This window comes from Macaca nemestrina, chromosome 18 (genome assembly GCF_043159975.1).
Source record: "Macaca nemestrina isolate mMacNem1 chromosome 18, mMacNem.hap1, whole genome shotgun sequence".
Classification (NCBI taxonomy): domain Eukaryota; kingdom Metazoa; phylum Chordata; class Mammalia; order Primates; family Cercopithecidae; genus Macaca; species Macaca nemestrina.
Window position 1 is genome coordinate 80990990 of NC_092142.1, and position 21826 is coordinate 81012815.

Sequence of the window (21826 nt, forward strand, 5' to 3'; positions counted from 1 at the left end):
TCCCAGTCTGTGCCTGGCTCCAAACTACCTTTGCTATGTCTTAGCTGAATGACTTAATCCTTCCATGTCTCAGTTTCCTCCTCTGTAAATGGGTGATGGTAACATTACTTACTTCCCACGATGATTGAGAGGAGTCAATGAGTAAATGCATGTGAACTAGCTGGAACTTGGTAAACAGGCAATCCATACTCGGTGTGCGTATTGTCAAACACCACTGTTGGGTAACTCTTATGAAACCCTTCCACCTTCTCACGAAAGCCCTGGCTTTGTCGCCGGGTTTCCGGAGTACACAATTGTTTTTCCCTCTCCTCAAGGAGCGATTCCTCAGCCACAGATTTTTTCAAGGCCCTCTGACCCCTGAACTGCCTCAAGACTTCATAGACACCAGGGGCTAGCACAGCCTGATCTCTAACATCATAAGTCAGAAATGACGCCAGGGTTAGAGCCATGATACTAATGACAGCCATTCACAACACGCTGGGCCAGTGCGAAATCCTGTCTTGCTGACTTCCCATGCCAGCCTAGGAGGGGGTATTATGATGACCCTACATTCCACGTGAGGAAGTGGAGGTTCCACATGATTATGTGTGACTTTCCCGAGGCCCATATCGGGAAAGTCACATAGGAAAGTGGAAGAGGAGAATCAGGCAGTCTGAGTCTTAACCAAGATGTTCAGCTGACAGTCAGTAGAGGCAAACTCTACGCTTACCAATAATGTGAGTGGAAACACCTGAAAATTAAAATAAAGACACAGTATTGTTTTTTAAAAAGACAGATGTAGTAATTATTTGGAATAGGCTCTATTAGGCACTTCACAAATATTAACTGACATGGGTACCATTATTAAGCCCATTTTACAGATAAGGAAGCGGAGGCACAGAGCAATTAGAAAGGTTCTCTAGGGTTAGACAGGCAGGAATAGCAGGACTAGATTCGTACCCATGCCCCTATGCCACACTGCCTCATAGGTAAACACAAGCAGATGGTCTCCTGTGATCTCTGGCTTCATTAATTCACTGCCAAATAAAAGCAAACTCAGATTTAGTTAGGAAAGATTTTACTCAAAAGGATTATTGCAGTAGAGGGAATGTTCTAACCACATAATCTCCAAGTGTCTCAAGATGAGGCAGTAAATGTTTTGTGTTGCTAAAGAGGCATAAACAAGGCTAGAAAGAAGTGGGTGTTGGGGGCTGGGATGATCAGAGTGACACAATCAGACAGACGTTGAGGGCTGATCAGGAAGGTCTGTAAAGAGGACTTGTCTGCTGGCTCAGGCTGAGGGTGGCCCAGGACCTGGGGAAAGGAGAGAAACTACACCAAAGTTAGGTTAACAAACACTTTGTTCTGACCGACCAGTGGAAACAGGCAGTTCAACTAACCACAAAAACAAAGAAAGGGAGTTTGGAGGCTCTGGGTCTGGCCTTGTCATAGGTAAAGAAGTGGGAGCATCTGTGAGTCTCATCTAAGTCATATGGGGAAGGGAGTTATTTGCAGTGAGCTGCTTCCCAGAACACAAAAGGGTGGGGACATTTGTTAACCTTTGCAGTTTTCCAGGATTACAGGGCTTGTCTAAAGTTCAACACTGTCATCACCTGTAGGCTCTTCCAAGGAACTTTCCTAAGAGAGTCAGATCCTAGGCTCATGAAGCTGCTCAAAGGCACTGCCTTCCAAAATGTGATAAATTATCCTCTGCTCAGAGGAAAAGGAGTCAGATCACAATGTCTCCTCCTTGCTCTCATCCCTTTACCTATCGCACTGGCTTGTTACACTCAGTATAATGTTTTCAATGTTTGTACTGTAGCAAGCCTAGAAACTTCATTCCTTTCTATGGCTTAATAATATCCCACTGTTGGATATACCATATTTTTTATCCATTCATTAGTTGATGGATGTTTGCTTAGTTTCCTTTTTTCTGTTATTATGAATAATGCTTCTATGAACATTCGTGTACAGGTTTTTGCAGAAACATATATTTTCATTTCTCTTGGGTACACACCTAGGAGCAGAATTGCTAGGTCATCTGGTAACATTACATTTAACCTTTTGAGGACTGTCTTCCAAAGCAGAGATAACTAGTTTTAGTGTCTGCAGTAAGTGAAAAAGATGGAGTTTAGGAAAGATACTGAAACTAACTTGAGAAAGAAGAGGGATTATTATGAGGATGTGGAATTTCTTAAGGCACACATGGGGAAGAGGTCACTCGAGGTTTACCAGAGACTGAAAAGTTATCATGAGCCAAGAAGATGCTCATCTATGTCTGTGGACAACATCCGACCTCAGACTCTGCTCTTATTTGTAGCTTTGCCTCTTGTTACTCTTCAAGAGGACTTAGCCCATATCTCCATGTGCATGAAGGAAGATAGACCCCCAGACCCCCATTTGCTATTGAGTTTAATGTCCTTCTGGGTCAGACAGTATTGGACACTGCTTTGGATCTTGCAGCCACAACCCCACATTTCTGAAAGAGAAAAGCTGGTTGACTCTGGTCCAGTCAGCCTCAGACAAGTGGTGGAGTTACACAGGACAATTACAACCTTATGGACGGACCCCCTGTGGGGAAGGGGAAGCTCTCAGCATCATGTGTGGAGGCATACAGTGTTGAACACATCAAAGTGTTTGTGGGATGCAAGGTCAAAGGAAGGACTGGAAAGTGCAAAGTTCATGATTCTCATGTGGATTTGGGGAGCAGATGATGGACTTCAGGTTTGGATACAGGTGACAGTTTGCATGTCTTCATGGTCAGCAGCTCTAATTGGGTGGATGACCCTTTTCCTCCTGTCTTAGGTCTCTAGACAGCAGCAGACACCCTGGTTGGGTGTTTATATGCCCTGTAGAGTCAAGGTCATGGTCTTCATCTCTGCACTGCAGAGCAGTTTTCTTCTCTGTGCAGAAGGAATATGCTGGGCATCCTGATATCACACAAGCCTCTAAGGGGAACTGGGTGCTTTAAAATCCATGCCTCCCATATATCTAGCTGTGCCAATAATAAGGCAGAAGCATAAGGTATGGTACATCACAAAATGGGAGAGGCTGTCCATGAAACTCTTGGCCTCACCCAGCAGGGTGTGTATAAGCAGGCTCTAGGTACTTTTCACTTCAACCTGGTTCAAAGTTAGTTATTTTCAGGTTAATTCATATCCTTTCTTACAGACCACAAGAGGATCATCCTGGGATCAGCTTGCCCAAACCTCCCTTCTCTGCTCACACAGATGAAGGAGAAGGTGGCTGGTCCAGTATGACAGTGACTGGTGAACTTGGATTTAGGATCCAATAAAGAGTCCAGGTTGATCCCTACCATCTGTGTGATCTTGGCATCTCTTGTTTTCAGTTCCCTCATCTGTAAGATAGGAAGGATAATTTCTACTGTAGACATTTCGGGAATAATTTTATAGGATAGACTTGACTACCAGTGGTATTTAGGGGATTCCAGGGAGACCCACACAGCATTGGTCTGCTGACTGGTGAACTTGCCAGTGCTCAGCTTCTGGCCTCAGCGCTGTGGATCCAGAAGTTGGATTTGTCCAGCAACAGGTCCATTTCTTCAGGAACTGGGCTCACAAAATGGTTATACACACATATTATTATGTATTCGTACCAGAATTCTAATACATTAATTTACATTAAGGCAGGTGTCTATCACATGGTCCAGACACTTGCATCTGTCTCAGTTGGTACCATCTCCTCTTCTGGCCAGCCCCAGGGAGGAAACCACTTACACTCAAGGGCTATTTACTGAGCACCGACACACATGGAGACATAAGGAAGGAGATGGAGCAAACGTTAAACGCAATCAGTGATGGCAACCAGAGGCATTCATCTCTTAATGGTGTCAGAAGGACAGGAGCACACACACCTTTTGTCATGACTATCATTCTCTCTCTGGCAGTGTTTGCAGATGCCAACCATGCTAGACTTTCTCTCTCTTTTTCACCCTTTTCTACACTTAGAGGGCTGGCCAATCTCCATTCTAATTAGCATAGCCTTTAAAAAAAGAAAAAAGTACTTTCTTGTAGCAAAAATGGTAAACATTACAAGATAAGGTCCCCCACCATTCTGCCTCTCTTCCTAAGGGGAACTTAGGGATCTCTCCTTCCAAATTCTTTTTTGTTTGTTTGCTTTTACATTTCCACACCTTGGTATGTATAGAATCAACTCTCCTCCTTTTTTGCATTAAATTGGATTTTATTAATTATTATTATACCACAAGTTATTTTATTTCACTTAACAAAGCATCTTGGAGCAATATCCATGTCATTTTGGATAGTTCTATTCCATCTTTAAAACTGCTTTGTCGTATTCCATTTTATGTACCATAATTTATGTAACCATTCTCCTATTCATGGACATTTAATTCCTTCTTTTGCTCTTACACCGTGCTATAAAGAACATCATTTATGTACCTGCAAGTATTTCTCTAGGATGAATACTGAGACTTTTGGGGTCAAAAGATAGGCGAATTCACATTGGCTGATTTTAGTCCTGCACATGTTTATCAACAGTGTATGTGAACACCTGTCCTCTCTTTGCGGACAGTAGATTTCAGGCCCCTGTTGTTAGCTTGGAAGCAAGATCTCTTTTCTGCCCACTCACATACTGATCTTTGAGTTGATTCTCTGCATGTACTCTAATTTTCCTTATTTCCCAATTCTTGGCAGGGATGTCTGGCTACTGACAAAAGAGATCCCTGCAGGAGTCCAAGGAAGATCACATGACACAGGCAATGTGAAATACTTTCTCATTAAAAGGAGAAAGACATTAACTGTTATTTGTTTATCATGGTGTATGTAGCTCAAAGGGTGATTTAATGTTCACGTTATCTTCAACTTGGGAATTTCAGACATCTACATTTTGCACTTGTGGGTATAAAACACTCTTTCCGGGGTCCCTAATACCCTCTTGGCTGGGTGGGTACACTCCCATCTCAAATTCTGAGAAGCTTAAGTCATACTTTGTGTATTACATTACTCTCCATTTTCACAGAGCAATGCAATTAGGGCTTTCTATTTGGTTTCTGTTGTAACTTTCTTTCTAGGCTTGATGTCTATTCCATAGCTCAGGGTCAGTCATAGACAGGAAAAAAGGCCCAGGAGGGTGAGAAACACAGGTGGCCATGAACTTTTAACTTTTATAATCCAGAATGAACTTGCCCCTGTGGGCAGCCTCTGTTATTGCCCTGTGTCTCCATAAGGCAAAACCAAGTCCAAAGTATGAGTTTGTAATGAATGTTTGACTGAAAGTTTTACAGAGTGAGTGAGGTTACATCAAACACTACACATTGTAGATTACTAAAACTACTTCCATTACATGTCTTGGTTTTCCTTCCCAACTTCTTTGGCCAGCAGCCACTCCTGGACTACCCTTCCCCCAAAACCTTTCTCTTTCCACCTATGCCCACCCACCACCCCTCAGTTCTACATTATGTCCCTTTCTTTATATGGAGAAATGTATCTGTGTGGCTTGGCTTCTCCTCCCACCTCCCCACTTAGCACATAAAGAAACTTCCTCAGGAATCCCTCTCTTCAGAGAGCATGGAGAATCCTAAACAACGTAATATGTTTTCCTTGTTAAATATTTTCTCTTGTCACTGTGGTTTGAACTCACTCCCTACTCCCCTGACCCTATGCAGGTGGTGATTGCGGGCTTGGTCACGCTTTGTGCAAGTATCTGGATGAGCTGGGCTTCACGGTATTCGCCGGAGTTTTGAATGAAAATGGCCCAGGAGCTGAGGAATTGCGAAGAACCTGCTCCCCACGCCTCTCGGTGCTCCAAATGGACGTCACGAAGCCAGTGCAGATAAAAGATGCTTACAGCAAGGTTGCAGCAATGCTGCAGGACAGAGGTACTGCCGCCAGCACCCTCAGTGCCTTTACCCTCCTCCTGAACACCCAGTTCTTGTTCCAGCTTGGGTTGATCATGCCCCCTACTCCACTCTGGCCACTGCTTGCACTGGAACACACCTGTGCTGAACCCCTACCATGCGTGGGGGCCTCTATCAACATGAAGACCTTCGGAGTAACTCAGACATGGGCCCATCCACACAGAACTTACAGAAACCTCTATCTCATTCTCACCAACTTCTCAGTCACTCTTCCATGAACAACTCCACCAGCCCCAGCTCATTGCTTTCCTGTCCACAATAGCAACATGCATTAGAGTCCCCAGCTTAGAAGAAAAATACCTTCATGGTCACTGTCCTCCTTTACCCATTACCCCTCCTCTTCTCTTTCCTTCATGGCCAAGCTCCATGGAACCCTGTAGCTCTCTGATTCTCTTCCTCACCTTCAATTTGATGTTGGTTCTCACTCTGCCTCCCTAACTAATCTGGCAAAGCTAATCAGTATTAGCCTGAAGACCTAGTTGGTTTTTTTTTTTTTTTTCAACTTTTATTTTAAATTCTGGGTTACACGTGCAGGATGTGCTGGTTTGTTACATAGGTAAACATGTGCCATGGTGGTTTGCTGCACAGATCCACCCACCCTGTAGGTATTGAGCCCAGGATTCATTAGCTATTATTCCTGAAGCTCTACCTCCCCTCCCTACAACAGGCCCCAGTGTGGGTTGTTCCCCACCATGCGTCCATGTGTTCTCATTGTTCAGCCCCCACTTACAAGTGAGAACATGCGGTGTTTGATTTTCTGTTCCTGCTTTAGTTTGCTGAGGATAATGGCTTTCAGCTCCATCCATGTCCCTGCAAAGGATATGATCTCATTCTTTTTAATGGCTGCATAGTATTCCATGGTGTATATGTACCACATCTTCTTTATCCAGTCTATCATTGATGGGCGTTTGGGTTGATTCCATGTCTTCGCTATTGTGAATAGGGCTGCAACGAACCTACGTGTGAATCATCTTTATAATAGAATGGTTTATATTCCTTTGGATGTATACCCAGTAATGGGATTGCTGGAAGACCCAGGTTTTAACTTCCCTGCAGTATTTAAGCATGTTGTTTATACTGTCCTCCATGGTTTTGGGGTCCCCAGCCCCCATTGCTCTCCTAGTTCTCCAATCTTTCTTTCCACTTCTCCAGGATGAAACTTTGTCTCTGTCTCCCCACAAATACAAATGCTACTGAGGGTTGCATCCCCAGACTTCCCAATCCATGTGTCTGGGGCCATACCATTTGCTCCCTATACCGAGAGTTCTCAATCCAGCTGCACATTAGAATCATTTGAAAATTACCCATGCTGGGGTTCAGGATGGGCTATGTAACTTGGCAGACCCAAAGCAATATGAAAATATAGGGCCCCTAGTTTGAGTTTGGAAAATTATTAGGAATGTAAGATGGTGACAGCAGAGACTGAAACCACATACAGGACCCTTCTGAAGCACCAGGCCCTGTGTGACTGAACAGATCCCCCAAACCCAATTAAATCTGTCCCTAGGATGGAATCCCAGGTATCATTAGTTTTTAAAGCTCCCAATGTGATGCTTATGTTAGGGCAGGGCCAAAAAACACTGGTTTATACCAATAACTCCCAAATATACTAATATATTACCAACCTAACCCTTCTTCTCCACGTATACAAAGTTATCTACCAGACATCTTCCCTTATACTCCAGAGGCTTCAACTTCAACATGTCAAAAACTGCTCATTGTTTTTTTATTCCCTGCTGCCATTCTGCAAATCGTTTTGCTCTCCTGCATCCCACAGCTCCGACACTGGCACTACCACCTAACCAGTCATTCAAGCCGGAAACCTGTGGGTCACTGAGACCCTCAGCTTATCCTCAATGCCTGTATCCTACTGACCCTAGTCCTGTCAAGTCTACCTCCTGGGTAGTTACCTTCCAGCTCCTTCCTACCATTGCATAGCGCTATGACTTAGCACTGCATGCACTGGACCCTCACCTTCTTCCACCTGGGCTATCCCAATGGCCTCCTTGGATATCCCAATTGGCTATCCCAATGGCAACCCATCTTTCCTTCCCCATTACTTTCCAGAGACTAATCTTCACAGCATTCACATTTTACAATGCCATCCATCTCCTAAAATCCTTTAGACATACAGAGCCTCCATGCACAGGGGTCTTCCCACGTGGCATGCCTGTGGTGGGGAATTTGTTTTATCAGTGGTTTGTTGGTTCCCTATCAGTGGTTCCCTATCTAAACACCTTAACAAGGATTAGAGGTCCTTTCAGGATAATGGCTCCTGCCAAACCCTTAATCTGCAATACCTGCTGGTTCGCTTAGTAAATTCTGAAGAGTTTCTGGAACAGAATGTTCTACTTTACACCTCTGCACATCTGGCTTCCTGGTACAGGAATTCCCCTCCCACTCCCACTCCTTTTCCCTAAGACTCTTGCCTTTGTCCAGTGGCAGACTCTAATCCCATGGGAAACCTGGCTCACACGTAACACCTCTTGCATGGTCTTCCAGGTGTCACAGGTTGTGTTATTCACTTACTCTTCCAGACACTCACTCATTATGGTTTTCTGTCTCCAGGACTGTGGGCTGTGGTCAACAATGCTGGGGTGCTTGGCTTTCCATCTGATGGGGAGCTTCTTCCTATGACTGACTACAAACAATGCATGGCCGTGAACTTCTTTGGAACTGTGGAGGTCACAAAGACATTTTTGCCTCTTCTTAGGAAATCCAAAGGAAGGCTGGTGAATGTCAGCAGCATGGGAGGTGAGTCAGCATTTTCACACGTGGTCATGGGGTGCCCATCACAAGACATGGCTCATGGCATTCTTTGTGGGCTGAATAAAAAAGCAGGGCATGCAAAGGCAGGGCTGGGTCAGGATTAGTCAAATTGTTTATCCCCTGTTGACTTTCACACAATAAAACCTTTCTCCTCTTCCAAATTCTTTCAGGTACAAACTCTCATCTGCCTTCTAACTCATCCATTTATTACTGGGGATTTAGGGTTCATATATATCTTCATAATGTGACTGCCAACACACAAGGTTGCTAGATTTGCACAGGAAATCTCACATTACAAATAATGTCAGCATTTCAGGCAATCTGTTTTCAACACTTCGTCAATTTAACACACTGTGTTCAGTTCCCTGTAAGCTGAGTAGGCCATACTTTCCCTCTGTTCATGCCGTCAAACACAAGCTGCCTGCTATTGTTAACCTGAAGATTATCCCCAGTGTTGAGCAGCCTCAACCCAGCTGGGTCAGGATGTGATGACACTGGATGGTTTGTCTCTCTGTTTCCAAGAACAAATAGTACACAACTTGAGTCAAGGACTGAACAGTCTTGCCTTTTCGTAAACAATGCCCATGTGTGTCATAGTGCACCCTCTTTGCTGGAACGGACATTTTCAAACTGGGGTTCCTCGGGTTTTTATTCAGTCTGGGGAAGATCCATTGACCTGACTTTTGGGTCACTGGGTCACTGCAGAGGTGAGAGGGAAGCCAAAGGGATGGGCTCTGGACTCTAGGACCCTGCCTTCAAGTAGAGGAGTAACACTCTTCACTGTTGGATCAATTAATTCTCGGTAAAATTTCTTAAAATAAAGGATACGACTAGGCTGTTTTTGTTTGTTTGCTTGATTTTTGTGTTTTGCGCTTTTTTTTTTTTTGGTAATGTAATATCAGTTCTAGAATGATTTGGTGGGGGAGGGGGTTCTTCGTATTTCCTAGACAAATATTGTTGTCCATCACATTCTATTTCCTGGCTTTAACTCAGTAATTTTCTTAAAACTAACTGCTATTGTCTTTGACTACAGTGTTGGTTGGCTTGAGGCATAAGCAAAGAAGAAGGTAGGGAGAGAGAGAGGGGGAGAGAGAGAGAGAGAGAGAGAGAGAGAAAGAGAGAGTTGGAGGAGACAAAGGTTTCTCCAGGATGGTTAGGAGCCATGAGTATTATATTTTAGCTGTGTGAGAACCCTAAAGTATTTCCAATTTCCTGCTACCTTGCCGAAGCAAATGAATCCTGAGAAAACACACAGCAATATTTTCCTAATCTTTGTTCTGAAAGCCTTTACAATTTTGGCCTGTGTGGAAGCCTCACCTTTCTCGTTTCCCTGGAACAGTCTAGTACTTCTGGGAAAGTCTCACAGACTCTATGCCTCACTTATATAATAAATATTTACTGAAATAACAGAGTACTGCCTCCTCCTTGGCACGTTGACAAGGAGGTTTCTCTTTTTTTCTCTGTTCTCAACTTTGAGCAACACCTTCATGCATATGAGATCACTTTAGTTATTGCCAAAATGTGGAGTATGTGCTGTAGGCCCCGTGTCTGGCATGCAGCAGCAACTCAGTTAATCAATGAAGAAAGGCAAGTGTGTGAACAAGTGAAAAATGGAAAATGGATTAATGAATGGGTGAGCAAAGAGCTTAAAATACAAGGCTAGGTGTGGTGGCTCAAGGATATAACTCCAGCACTTTGGAAGGCCAAGGCAGGAGGATTAGTTGAGCCCAGGAGTTTGATACCAGCCTGGGCAACATAGTGAGATCTTGTCTGTACAAAAACAAACAAACAAACAAACAAAGCCAGGCATGGTGGCATGTGCCTGTAGTCTCAGCTACTCAGAAGGCTGAGATGAATCACTTGAGCCTGGGAGGTTGAGGCTACAGTGAGCTGTGTTCATGCCACTGTTCATGCCTGGGTGACAGAGTGAGACCCTCTCTCAAAAAATAACTTATAATACAGAGCATACACTTCCGCATATCTTTGACTTGGCCTCTAAAGGTCTTTCCAAGCCAGAACTCCTTACTCTGTTGTCATGTATTTTTATTGAAGGGAAACCCTGAATGCCAAAATAAATAATGTATCTCACTCTTATTCTCACCCTCTGGTTGTGCAAATTCATTACACCCAGCTATGTCCATCTATTTTCTTAAGATCATCACCAAGTTAACCTACCTGAAACAAAACTTGCTGTCAGCCCTCCAGAATGCCTAGAAATACAGCTAACTAGGGAGGTGAAAGATCTCTACAAGGAAAACTACAAAACGCTGCTCAAAGAAGTTGGAGATGACACAAACAAATGGAAAAACATCTCATGTTCATGGATAAGAATCAATATAGTTAAAATGGCCACTCTGCCCAAAGCAATTTATAGATTCAATGCTATTCCTATTAAACTACCATTGAGGTTCTTCACAGAACGAGAAAAAAAGATTTAAAAATTCATATGGAACCAAAAAAGAGCATGAATAGCCAAGGCACCACTAATTAAAAAGAACAAAGCTGCAGGCATCACACTACCTGACTTTAAACTATACTACAGGGCTACCTGTAAGCAAAACAGCATGGTCCTGGTACAAAAGCAGATACAAAGATCAATGGAACAGAATAGAGTACCCAGAAATAAAGCAATACACCTACGACTATCTGACCTTCAACAAACCTGACAAAAACAAGCAATGGGGGTAAGGATTCCCTATTCAATAAATGATGCTGGGGTAACTGGCTAGCCATAGGCAGAACATTGTAACTGGACCCTGACTTCTTTCTGTCCTAGTCTTTTGAGTTTCAGAGCTTTGAGTCATCTTGGATTTGTTTTTCCCCGTGCCTCTCTCTTCTTTCTCCCACCCACTCACCAAGATGTATGAAGTTTTCCTTCACCACAACCAGCTTTGAAACTTCATGTCCCAGAGACACTCTAGAAATGAGTTTATTTGTAGGACTCAGAAACCACCCAATGTACTTTATAAAGCTGTTAAAACAGTAGCAAGAAATCAGAAGAGATGGGAGGCGTATGTACTCAACAGGGCCGGGAGTTTGTGTAAAGACAGAAACAAAGCACTGTCCAGAGAGGAAAAAGATATTTCATGCAAATGGAAACCAAAAAGATCAGGAGTAGCCATACTTATATCAGGAAAAATAGATTTCAAGACCAAAACCATAAAAAGAGACAAAGAAGGTCATTATATAGTCATAAAGGTGTTCATTCAGCATGGGGATATAACCATTGTAAATATACATGCACCCAACACCAGAGCACCCAGATGTATAAAGGAAATATTATTAGAGCTAAACAGAGAGATAGACCTCAATACATTAATAGCTGGAGACTTCAATACTCCACTTTCAGCTTTGGATAGATCACCCAGGCAGAAAATTAACAAAGAAACATCAAACTTAATCTGCACTATAGACCAAATAGACCTAATTGTTATTTACAGAACATTTTATCCAAAGGCTGCAGAATACGCATTCTTCTCCTGAGCTCATGGATCGTTCTCAAGGATAGACCATATGTTAGGCCACAAAATAAGTCTTAAAACATTTTAAAAAATGAAATAATATCAAGCATCTTCTCTGACCACAATGGACCAAAACTAGAAATAAAAAATAAGAGGAATTTTGGAAACTATACAAGCACACGGAAATTAAACAATATGTTTCTGAGTGACCAGTAGGTCAATGAAAAAATTAAGAAGAAAATTTAAAAATTTCTCAAAATAAATGATAATGGAAATCAAACATCCCAAAACCCATGGGATGTGATGAAAGTAGTACTAAGAGGGAAGCTGGTAGCTATAAGTGCCTACATTAAAAAAGTAGAAACGCTTCAAGTAAACAACCTAGTGATGCATCTCAAAAAACTAGAAAAGCAAGAGCAAACCAACCTCAAAATTAGTAGAAGAAAAGAAATCATAAATATCAGAGAACAAATACATAAAATTGAAATGAAAACAATACAAAAGATCAACAAAATGAAAAGTTGGTTTCTGGAAAAGATAAACAAAATTGACAAACGTTTAATGAGAGTAAGAACAAAAGAGAGAAGACCCAATAAAATCAGAGATGACAAAGGAGACATTACAACCAATACCACAGAAACTTGAAGGATCATTAGAGGCTACTATGAGTAACTAACTATATGCCAATAAATTGGAGAACCTAGAAGAGATGGATAAATTCTTACAGAGAGCCTACCAAGATTGAACCATGAAGGAATCCAAAACCTGAACGGACAAATAACAAGTAATGAGTTCAAAGCTGTAGTAAAAAGTCTGCAAGCAAAGAAAAGGCTGGGACCTCATGGCTTCACTGCTGAATTTTACAAAACTTTTAAAGAAGAACTAATATCAATTCTACTCAAGTATTCTGAAAAATAGTGGTGGAGGGAATACTTCCAAACTCATCCTACGAGACCTATATTGTTCTGATAGCAAAACCAGAAAATACATGTTAAGAAAAACAACAACAACAACAACAAAAAAAAACTACAGGCCAAGATACCTCATGAACATTGATGTAAAAATCCTTAATAAAATACTAGCAAACTGAATTCAACAGCACATTAAAAAGATCATTCATTGTGACTAAGTGGGATTTATCCTAGGGATGCAGAGATGGTTCAACATTTACACAAATCAATCAGAGTGATACATAATCTCAACAGAATGAAGGACAAAACCATATGATAATTTCAGTTGATGCTAAGAAAAGCATCTGATAAAATTCAACATTCCTGCATGATAAAAACCCTCAATTTAAAAAAAACTGTGTATAGAAGGAACACACCTCAACCTAACAAAAGCCATATACAATAGACCTATAGCTAGTGTCATACTGAATGGGAACAAACTGAAATCCTTTCCTCTAAGATCCAGAACATGACAAGGATGCCCACTTTCACCACTGTTATTCTACATAATACTGGAAGTCCTGGCTAGTGCAAGCAGACAAAAGAAAGAAATGAAAAGCATCCAAGTTGGAAAGGAATAAGTTGAATTATCCTTGTTTGCAGATGATATGATCTTATATTTGGAAAAAACTAAAGACTCCACCAAAAACAATTAAAACTGATAAACAAATTCAGTAAAGTTGCAGCATACAAAATCAACTACAAAAATCAGTGGCATCCTTTTTTTTTTTTTTTTTTTTTTTTTTTTTTTTTTTTTTTTAAGGCAGAGTCTCGCTCTGTTGCCAAGCTGGAGTACAGTGAAGTGATCTCGGCTCACTGCAGCCTCCACCTCCTGGGTTCAGGTGATTCTCCTGCCTCAGCCTCCTGAGTAGCTGGGACTACAGGTGTGCACCACCATGCCTAGCTATTTTTTTTTTTTTTTGTATTTTTAGTAGAGACAGGGTTTCATAATGTTGGCCAGGATGGTCTCAATCTCTTGACTTTGTGATCTGCCTGCCTCTGCCTCCCAAAGTGCTGGGATTACAGGCGTGAGTATGCCAATAGCAAACAATCAGAAAGAAAAGTCAAGAAGGTAGTTCCATTTACAATAGCTACAAATAAAATGAAATACCCGGGAATTAACCTAACTAGAGAAGTGAAAGATCTCTACAATGAAAATTATCTAATACTGATGAGAGAAATTGAAGAGGACACAAAAAATTGAAAGATATTCCATGTCCATAAGTTGGAAAAATCAATATTTTAAAAATGTCCATACTATTCAAAGAAATCTATAGATTCAATGCAATCCTTATCCAAATACCAATGACAATCTTCACAGAAATAGAAAAAGCAATCCCAAAATTTTTATGGAACCACAAAAGACTCAGAAGAGCCAAAGATATCCTGAGCAGAAAGAACAAAACTGCAGGAATCACATTAGCTGACTTCAAATTATACTACAGAGCTGCAGTAACCAAAACAGCATGGTACTGGCATAAAAACAGACATACAGACCAACAGAACAGTATAGAGTACCCAGAAGTAAATCTACACATCTATGGTGAACTCATTTTCAACAAATGCAATAACATACACTGGGGAAACGACAGTCTATTCAATAAATGGCGCTGAGAAAACTTGACCAGGTGTTGTGGCTCATGCCTGTATTCCCAGCACATAGGGAGGCCAGGTGGATTGCTTGAGCCCAGAAGTTCAAACCAGCCTGGGCAACATGGCAAAACCCTGTCTCTACAAAAAATTAGCCAGGCATGGTGGCATGTGCCTATAGTCCCAGCTACTTGGGAGGCTGAGGTAGGTGGATCACTTGAGCTCAGGGAGGTAGAGGCTGCAGTGAGCTGTGGTCACTCCATTGCACTCCAGCCTGGGTGACAGAGTGAGACCCTGTCAAAAAAAATAAATAAATAAAAGAAAGAGAAAAAAGAAAGAAAGAAAGAAAGAAAGAAAGAAAGAAAGAAAGAAAGAAAGAAAGAAAGAAAGAGAAAGAAAGGAAGGAACGAAGGAAACTGGATATCCATATGCAAAAGAATGAAACTAGATCCCTGTCTCTCACCATATAAAAAAATTAAATCAAAATGGATTCGATACTTAAATCTAAGACCTCAAACTATGAAACTACTGTACTGTAAGAAAACATTAGGGAAACTCTCCAGGACATTGGAATTGGCAAAGTTTCTTGAGTAACACCCAACAAGCACAGGCAAATGAGATCACATCAAGTTAAAAAGCTTCTGCACAGCAAAGGATACAATCAACAAAGTGAAGAGACAACCCACAGAATTGGAGAAAATATTGCAAACTACCCATTTGACAAGGACTTAATAACCAGAAAATATAAGGAGCTCAAACAACTCTACAGGAAAAAATCAAATAATCTCACTTAAAATGTACAAAAGATCTGAACAGGCATTTCTCAAAAGAAGACAAGACATACAAATAGCAAACGAGCATATGAAAAGGTGCTCAATATCATTGATCATCAGAGAAATGCAAGTCAAAACTACAATGAGATATGATCTCACCCCAGGAAAAATGGCTTTCATCCAAAAGTGAGGCAATAGCCAATGCTGGTAAGGATGTGGAGAAAGAGAACCCTTGTACACTGTTGGTAGGGGTACAACTGCTATGGAGAACAGCTCTAAAAATAGAGCTGCCATGTTATCCAGCAATTCCACTGCTAGGTATGTACCCACAAGAAAGGAAATCAATATATCAAAAAGATATCTGCACTCCTATGTGTGTTGCAGCACTGTTCACTGTAGCCAACATTTGAAAGTAACCTAAGTGTCTATCAACAGATGAGTGGATAAAGAAAATGTGGTACATATACACACAATGGAGTCCTATTCAGCCATATAAAAGAATGAGATATTGTCATTTGCAATAACGTGGATGGAACTGGAAGTCATTATATTAAGTGAAATAACATAATGAGCATAAAGACAAACTTCACATGTTCTCACTTATTTGTGGGAGCTAAATTGAACTCATGGAGATAGAGTAGAATGATGGTTACCAGAGGCTGGGAAGAGTAGTGGAGAGAACTAAGGAGGGAGCAGTAGGAATGGTTAATGGGTACAAAAAATAGTTAGAAAGAATGAGTAAGATCTAGTATTTGATAGCACAACAGAATGACAATAGTCAATAATAATTTAATGTACATTTAAAAATAACTAAAAGAGTATAACTAGATTGTGTGTAACACAAAGGATAAATGCTTAAGGTGATGGAGACCCCATTTGCCCTGATGTGATTGTTATGCATTGCATGCTTGCATCAAAACATCTCATGTAGCCCATAAATATATACACTGACTATGTACCCACAAAATATTAAAAATTAAGGAAACAAAGCTCAGAAACGATCAGTTTTCCTCTGTGTTAGTTTGCTAGGGCTACCATAAGAAAATACGACAGACAGGGTGTCTTAAAAAAACAGAAATTTTTTTTTCTCACAGTTCTGGAGGCTGGAAGTCCAAGACCAAGTTGTCGGCAGGGTTGGTTTCTCCTGAGCTCTCTCTTCTCGGCTTTTAGATGACCACCTTTTTGCTGTGTCCTCACGTGGTCATCTCTCTGTCTGATGCATCCCTGGTGTCTCTTCCTCTTCTTATAAGAATGGCAGTCATACTGAATTAGGGCCCACTCCTATGATCCCATTTAACTATAATCATCTTTTTAAAGGTTCTATCTTCTAATACAGTCATGTTCCAAGACACTGGAGGTTAAGACTGCAACATATAAACTCTTCTGTGTGGTGGGGCAAACAATTCAGTCCATAACACCGTAATTGATAAGGAACAGGGGAATTCAGCAGAGAACACAGTAAGGGACTGTCTAGCACTTACTGGAGAGTTTTGTGAAACAATAGAAAAGATTTTGAACTGGAAAAGAAAAAACCAGAATGTAACGCAAGGATTAGAAAAGTCAAAGTATGTGTAAAAGGCAATATATAACCAACAAATCCACAGAAATTAACATCTAATGTGATGCTGACTTGTTGATATATCTTTGGCAAAATTAATGTAATAGCAGTTTTGGAAAACGTGCTTATTTGGGAGTTCATTGCTGTTATTTTCACTTTGAAGCAAGGTGCATGGAGGCAGAGAGGCAGTCAGTCACTAATAAGGGTTCCAGAAGAAGCACGTGGTTGCCCTGACCCACCAGATTGTCTTGAGTCTGGCACCTCTGTCACCTTCTGAATGACAAGAATTTTGGTGGCATAGATTTATCATGGAACTTTGCACCAGCCAGGAAAAACTGAGCTGGAATTGATGACTCTGTTCCAGTTATTCATTGCTGCAGAATAAATAACTGTGAAGAAACTATCTCAGGCTGCTGTGAGTAGGCAGCTGGTCTGGGAGGCAGAATAATGGGTCCTCAGAGACATACACGTCTCAGTGTCTGCAACCTGTGAGCCTGTTACCTCACATGGCAAATGGGACTGGGCATGCGTGATTGAGTGAAGGATCTTGAGATGAGGAGGTTATCCTGGATATTCTGGATGGATCTGATGCAATCACAAGGGTCCTTATAAGAAAGAGGCATGAGGGTCAGAGTCAGAGAGAAACTGGAAGATGGTACCCAGCTGGCTTTGAAGATGGAGGAAGGGGCCAGAAACCAAGGAATGCAGGTGGCTTCTAGAAGCTGGAAAAGTTAAGGGAACTAGTTCTCCCCTAGAGCCTCCAGAAGGAGCATGACCCTACTGACTCCTTGATTTTATCATAAGATAATAAATCTGTAATGTTTAAACTGCTAGGTTTGTAGTAATTTGTTATAGCAGCTGTGGGAAAATAATGTGTCTGGTTTGACTTTCAACGAGCTCTGATTTACAACAAATCACATGCACCTAATTACTGATTCCAAACATTTTTCTTTTTTTTCCTCAAATTTAAACTTCATTCCTCCCAATCTTATGTAATTCAGGTCTCCATGAACACTTTCTCCTCATTCTTTACACCATGTTGAAGGAACGCTTAACACTTTATCACGTTCCAAAAAGGCAGAGCCAACTCCAGAAAATGCAGATTTTACTGGAGATTCCATATACCGCAAAGCATCATTTAATGCAAATTCCCTTTAGATTTTTTTTTTTCCTCCTTCCGAAGGTGTTCAGTTGCTAGCCACCTCACCCTGGTTACTTCCCCCTCCCAGTCCTTCCTGGCTCCCAAATCTCCCCAGTTTCTTTCCTTATCTTTCCCTCTCCTTCCTTCCCCCATAACCATACGTTCATATCACATCCACCTACTCTTAGCTGCTCAATAAACTAAACACTTCCATTGGATCTGCCCTCCTTGGAAGGCAAGAGGTGTGCAGAATAGAAGAAAAAATTATTGCAAATCGTGTTTGCTGTTTATTTCTCTGCTCTATTCCCCTCCTCTCTGGAACTCTCACAAACAAACTGAAGCTGTCCCGCATGAACTTCCCTAACTTCTCCTCGCTCCTTCTGTTGTCACTCGTTCTCCTCTTCAGCCTTTCCTCCTTCCTCCTCCCGACTAACTCCTTCTCTCTCCCTGGGCCTTTCATTCTACCCCAGGCTACGCTCTAAGAATGATTCCTCCCCAGACTCTCAGTCCTTTTCTCCTTGAGCTGGGCTGGGAGCCAGGAGGGCAGGGCTCTCCTCTTCACTTCCTGGTTGGGTGACACTCCTGGAAAACCCGAGGTCCTATAGCCTCTCTAAGCAACACTTTTGTCCCCATAAAGGCAATAAGAGCGGATGAATAAGCGGAGGAAATAAGACCACATAGGGGCGTTCTGAGGCTTAAATAAAATAATCCTCATAAAGTTCTTAGCATAGATGCTCATGTGTAGTATGTCTTCCCTGAAGCCTATGAGTTATTATTATTTTTATTAATGGACACTGCCCCGCACGTGTTTATTTTTTAATTTTAAGTTTAATTTTAAATTCTGAGGTACATGTATTTTCCATTGCAGCCCTATTCACAATAGCAAAGACATGGAATCAACCCAAATGCCCATCGATGATAGATTAAAGAAAATGTGGTACATATACAGCATGGAATATTATGCAGGCATAAAAAGGAATGAGATCATGTCCTTTGCAGGGACATGGATGGAGCTGGAATCCATTATCCTTAGCAACCTAACGCAGGAACAGAAAACCAAATACCGCATGTCCTCACTTGTAAGTGGGAGCTGAACAGTGAGAGCTTCTTTTACCCTTTTCCCCTGAGCTCCTTCAAAAGCTAGGTGACTTGCAGCCTCTACTTCTCGACAACCTCATTAACCCATTAAAGTTTGGCTCCTTTGTTTTCTGTTAAAGACTGCTCAGTTCCCTGTGCCCACTGGCCACTTCTTACCCTCCTTGCTGTCTCTATCAGGCAGAATTTCCACGCCCTCTCCTGACCTTCTACCTGGTTGTCCAACCTCAGTGAGAAGTTCCATGTGCCTCTCATTTGGGCAGAGGCAGCCAGAGTTGGAACATACACATTGCTTAAAAGTATGTTTGTCTGAAAGTTGAAACTCCCAAAACGTTCTCCTCAATAGGGTTCTTTGCAGCTTTTTGAATATGCATATGAGTATAACCACATTTTAAAAATCCATTCATCAGTTGATGGACATTTAAGTTCTTTCCAATTTTGGGCTATTATGAATAATGCTTCTCTGAATATTTTTTGTGCAAGTTTTTGTGTGGACACTGTGAATTTTATGTAAGGGCTAGCTATTATTTCTATCACTTTCTGTGTCCTTGGGAAAGTCACTTAAACTCTCTACACTTTAGTGTTTTCATTTTTTAAAATGAGGTTCCTGAGGATAATACCAGAATCTACCTCCTGTGACAGTTGTGACCATTAAATACATTTAGAGCTGATGTTAAAACACTCAGAACAGTGCTTGGCATATAGTAGATATCTAATAAATATTAAGAGTTATTATGAAGGATCCACTACATTTCAGGCATTTGTTGAATGCTCTCAGGTATATGACCCCAATAACCTCTGTAATGTTGCTATCCTCATTTTGCAGTTATAAAAACCAAAGTCAGAAGGATTCAGTGACTGGTCTGTAAGCTAGAACTTGAACTTGAACTTGAGTTTCATATTCTGACTCACTAAGCCACCTCCTTCCCTGGTGACTCAGTGTAACCATATGTTACCACCGCATCAAACACAAGGCCAAAGGGTCTCAGATGCTCTTCCCAGTGGTACCTTATTGACCATTTTTTGCTTTCTACTAGCTCCACTGTTAGATGCTTGTTCCAGTCTAACTCCCATTCTTGTGTGGAAATAAAGTCAACATAACCCATGTCTTCTCAATACACTCCTACAGGTGGGAAGTTCCAGGAGTGGGATGGGGAAAAACATTACTTCTTTAAGTTCTTCTCTAAGAAATGCAATCTAGAGTCAACCACGTCCTTCCCTCCGATGTCCTTCCCTCCTACATATTCCATCCCTAAAGAAAGGAACACGAAAGGGAAAGAGTAAGATACATCATGTAGGAATACAGGTAAGAATCTTCTAGGATGCCAGGCAAGCAGAATGAAGACAGACTGCCCGGGTTTTAATCCTGTCTTTACCAATGACAACTGCATGACCTTGGGAACAGTTCTGAACCTCTGAGTTGCAGCCTCCTCATTTTAAGATGAGGAAAATAGTAATTGCTTCTTCTGGGGACCATGGAGAGATGAGATGAAATAACGCATGTTTAAGCATCAGCCTTGAGCTTGGCATGCAGTGAATGGCCCAGTAGCATTGGCAACCCCAAAACCATCAACCACGAGGATCTGGGGCAGCAGCTGACAGTCTGTGTGCTTGTAGCTTCTTAATCTGCCAGCTGCTGGTATAACTGCCTCTGACTGTGACACTGAATGACCCTTCATCCTCTGCCCCATCACTTACTAGCTCCTGAGGAGGTGACCCCAACAGGTCACTCCTTCCAGATTTGACCATGTCTACTACAGGAGACTTGTCCCCATTGTAATAACATGTTGATTATCCCTCCCACACAAATAGCATAGCTCTTTAACACAGATCCCAGCAAGGCAGTTGGATAAATATTTAACCAAGGATCAGAGGCATGGGAGGCAACTCTGACGGTACAAAGGGCAGTTGGAAAAACTTTTGTTTGAGAGGCCTAAAAGCGCCAGTTTTCCTCTTCAGAAATGTTCACGTAAACACTCGTGTGCAATTGCATGCTATGCTTGAAAACAAGCCCTTCTAAAATGACTCAGGCCTCAGAGGTTTTGTGTCATTTTGGCTTAAATCTTGCTCTTCGGTTACTAGCTGGGTGACCTGGGTCAGGTCACCTTACTTGTCTGTCTCTATCTTCAAATGATGGTCATGTAGCACCTGAGTCCAGGGCAATATTTCTCAACCTTGGCACTACTGGCATTTTGGTGGGGAGAATTCTTTCCGTAGGGGGACTGTCCTGTGCATTATGGAATGTTAACAGCATATGTGTCCCTGACCCATTAGACAGTAGTAGCACCCACCCCTAGTTGTGACACATCTTCAGATATTTCCCATGATCACTGGGGTGCAAAATCACCCCCAGTTGAAAACCTCTGATCTTGGCTGCAGATTTAAATGCACCGCGGGTTCTGAGTGCTTAGCACAGTCACTGGTATATAGGAAGTCCCCGAGTCAAAGGGACCTCTCTACTGAGAGATAGTAATCACAGTTGTCTGCCACATCAAGCTGTTTTTTTGTTGTTGTTGTTTTTAGTTTTCGTATTTTTATTTTTTTAACCTAGGATTAGAGGAAGTGGGAAACAACTCTAATGGTACAAAGGACAGTTGGAAAATTGTTCTGT

General features: G+C 41.7%; 1 protein-coding gene across 1 annotated transcript in view; it reads left to right on the forward strand.

The window, feature by feature from the left end:
• The window catches only part of LOC105491202 (hydroxysteroid 17-beta dehydrogenase 2), a 64346-nt gene that overhangs the window by 28721 nt on the left and 13799 nt on the right, over positions 1-21826 (forward strand). The window contains exons 2-3 of the mRNA XM_011757377.3: positions 5627-5839; positions 8447-8632. Coding sequence (XP_011755679.1) covers positions 5627-5839; positions 8447-8632 — 399 coding nt within the window. The remainder of the gene's footprint in view (positions 1-5626; positions 5840-8446; positions 8633-21826) is intronic.